The sequence below is a fragment of the Poecilia latipinna genome, unplaced genomic scaffold (assembly GCF_001443285.1).
Source record: "Poecilia latipinna isolate Pla-1442-1.1 unplaced genomic scaffold, P_latipinna-1.0 Scaffold1514, whole genome shotgun sequence".
In the NCBI taxonomy this organism is placed as follows: Eukaryota; Metazoa; Chordata; class Actinopteri; order Cyprinodontiformes; family Poeciliidae; genus Poecilia; species Poecilia latipinna.
Window position 1 is genome coordinate 1 of NW_015114130.1, and position 3023 is coordinate 3023.

A 3023-nucleotide genomic window follows, 5' to 3' on the forward strand; every position below is an offset into this window, starting at 1 on the left:
GGAAAATACCACAATCATGCAAAGAATCAGAACAACGGACGTAATGTTTAGCAGTTAATTCAACCATAGATAATGGTAATAAGGGCTTCAGATTTCACAGGTGAGGAAAACGTTTTAATTTAAAGAAAAGATTGAACAAGTGAGCAGTGGGTCAGTTATATTAGCCTAACTGTTGTTAGCCTGCTATTGACTTTGATAACATTAGCATGTGCTGCGCAGTTCGGTGTGTTTTGGTTCCGTTAGGATTAAACAACCCGCCCATCAAGTCATCAGTAGTGCAGCTGTTTAAATCAGCTAATCAACCACCGCGGAGATCAGGTGTAAACTTATTAATAATCACAATATAGACATTAAGCCTGACAACATAATGCAACAGACTGGATGTTCTGTTTTAGTGTTTTTGCTACTTTTTTGTGTGGGAAATGTTTGCTTTTTGGTGTTGATTCCCCTGATCGGTAATCTCTGCTCGTTGAGCAGTTGTTTGTTGGTTGCCATGGCAACGGGTCGTGCGAAATACCGTCATACAGAGCTAGAAAAGGCGGAATGGTTTTTACCAGAACAAGAGTGGTAGCATGAGAACAAATGAAAGTTTGATCTCTGTAATTGTTTGGTGAAAGAGGAAAATAAATCACCAAGAACAATCAATAAGTTTGGAAATTGAACCTTCTTTTGCCCATGTCGAGAAACATGACCCCAGTGCCTCAGTAGTGGCTTGGGTTTACTTNGCAGAAAATGTTTGGAAACCACTGGGGGGGTGCAGAAGAAAAAGTTTGGGAACCACTACTGTAAGCTGTTTTAGTTAGTCTCAGTTAACTACTCAAAGTTTAGCATTTTATCCAGGTTATTATTTTGAAGGTTCGCAACATCAATTATATAAAAGGGAGGTGTAGAACCCTGATGTTATTTTCCTAAAAATAATAACGTCTTACCACGCTGATGCAGTAGGAAGTTGAACAGATGGATCAGACTTGTTAGAAAACTACAAACATTTGACTAAATGTTTTCTTACTTAGCATTAGCCATTAGCCAACAAATAACTGCTTTTAAGGAGTGCTGTCGTAATTCCTCTCTGCAGGTAGTGAGTACTAAACATCTTCAGAAGTCTTTCTTGTAGCATTATAAAGGCCAAAGGACAGCTAAATTTAACACCTGCTTCTTTGTGGTGGTTTTAGTGCCGGCTGCACTTTCAATGCTTTCTGCTTGCAGTTGCAGAGACAAACAGAGCAGTATGCTTCGACCCAGTAATCAAAACCAGTAACAGATTCATTCATCCTGCACGAAGATCAATAAAGATTAAGGAAAACTGAGAAAATATCTAAGAGCAAAGAACTACAACAAATGCTGTGCTTTGGCAGATGTTCTAATCCATCACAATCTAATGTTGTTACATTGCCCACACCTGATTTGAGCTGACTAGTCTTACAGTACAGTCACATGACCTTCAAATATATCCAGTTTCATTTCTGAACGGAGACATGTAAATTCAGAGGACATAAGATGTTTCTGAGGCCAGTAGCATTGAACTCTTAAAAAGCAGAAATCTCCATCATCATAAACATTTAAATCAGCAGTAAGGCTTAACCTGATTACCTTAGGGATATAAAAACACAAGTCTCACTCTTCACAGTGCCAATAAAAAGTTTTCACCCACTTGGATGTTTCACTCTTTTTATTGCTTAAAAATCCATCACAAATTGGTCTTTTTTTTATTTATCAAGGAAATTATGAAAACGCCCTTTCACGTCAAAGTGAAATTGATTTCTATGAAATGACATTGAAGAAAAAAAAAGTAACAAAACATATGACTGCATAAGTATTCACCCCTTTAAGTCAGTCACAGACTCCAAAGTATAAAATACCCAAAGGGGGTGAATACTTTTTAGAGGCACTGTATATTTCTTACCTACATGTGAATAAAGACTAATCCTGCATGTTTGGATCATTCATTTCTGTTCCAGCAATTCTGAAGCAAATTTCCGTTCTGTTTCATCAGGATGAAGTCCTGGCCGTGTCCAGGAAGATGGTGGTACGGGTGGAGGACCTGGTGAAATGGTCACGTGCCGACCTAGCTGGGTGGAGTGGTGGCCCAGTGCCTCCAGTGGTCAAGACAAATGGCGTCCACGAACCTCCACAGAGCGGCGCAGACAACGACGGCGGTGTGCTAAGCGACAACAATGAGCTCCTGGAAGTCAAACCTGAGAGTAAAGAAAATGCAACCAAACATCCGATGAATTTCTGTAAATATATGAGCAGAAGTGTTTTCAGTCAAACCCACTTCATTCGTTTTCTAACTTTTTCTAAAATGATACAGGATATGTTTGGAGCCGCTGCAGGCAGCCAGACATGTTTTCTCCCTGGGAATTTTGTGTCCTCTAACTTTCCGTTTCTGCTGCAGGAGTTACAGAAATGTAGCAATTTATAGTTCCATGTCAGCTCCCTGTTCCTACTTTTCACCAACACATCTCAGTCTGAGAGATAACCCTGAGGTTTAAGAGCTGGAGGAAAAACTGAGTCATGCTAGCTTTAACGTGTAGCAGCTGCAAATCTCACTGCAAAGCAGAGATGTTGGAGTGAATTGAAAAAGTGTTCACACCCCTCTGTTTTTCCACATTTCTATACATTGCAACTACAAACTTACATGTATTTTGTTGGGATTTTAATAGATTGACGCAAAATAGAGACAAATTATGAAGTGGAAGAACCATAATACATCACTTTTCAAAGTGAGTTAGTTGCAGTTGACCCTTTTGTTCTTGTATCCCAAAATAAAATCTATTGCCTCCTTCAGAAATCAGCTAATTGGTAAATAAAACTAACCTGTGTGTGATTTATGGCGTTCCTTTGTAGTCTTGAAAAATCTAGAATCTGTTTCTGTTATTTAACAGTTCATATTTCCTTCTTGACTTGTTAAATAAAAACTCTGTAAATGTTTTTTTTAATCCAAAGTCTGGTCAAAAGCAAAAATGTAACTTTTTAATTTATATCTAAAATAGAGATGTGCCGATCAGGATTTTTCCTGCCGA

The 3023-nt window shown here is 38.5% G+C and overlaps 1 protein-coding gene across 2 annotated transcripts in view; it reads left to right on the plus strand.

Annotated features, from left to right (window-relative positions):
- The first annotated feature begins 1915 nt into the window (after positions 1–1915).
- The window catches only part of LOC106963257 (AT-rich interactive domain-containing protein 5B), a 22619-nt gene continuing 21511 nt past the window's right edge, over positions 1916–3023 (plus strand). Inside the window, exon 1 of one of the 2 annotated variants that reach the window (XM_015058072.1) lies at positions 1916–2237. In XM_015058072.1, coding sequence (XP_014913558.1) covers positions 1931–2237 — 307 coding nt within the window. In that variant the 5' untranslated portion in view covers positions 1916–1930. The remainder of the gene's footprint in view (positions 2238–3023) is intronic. The other variant, XM_015058073.1, reaches the window with a different exon arrangement.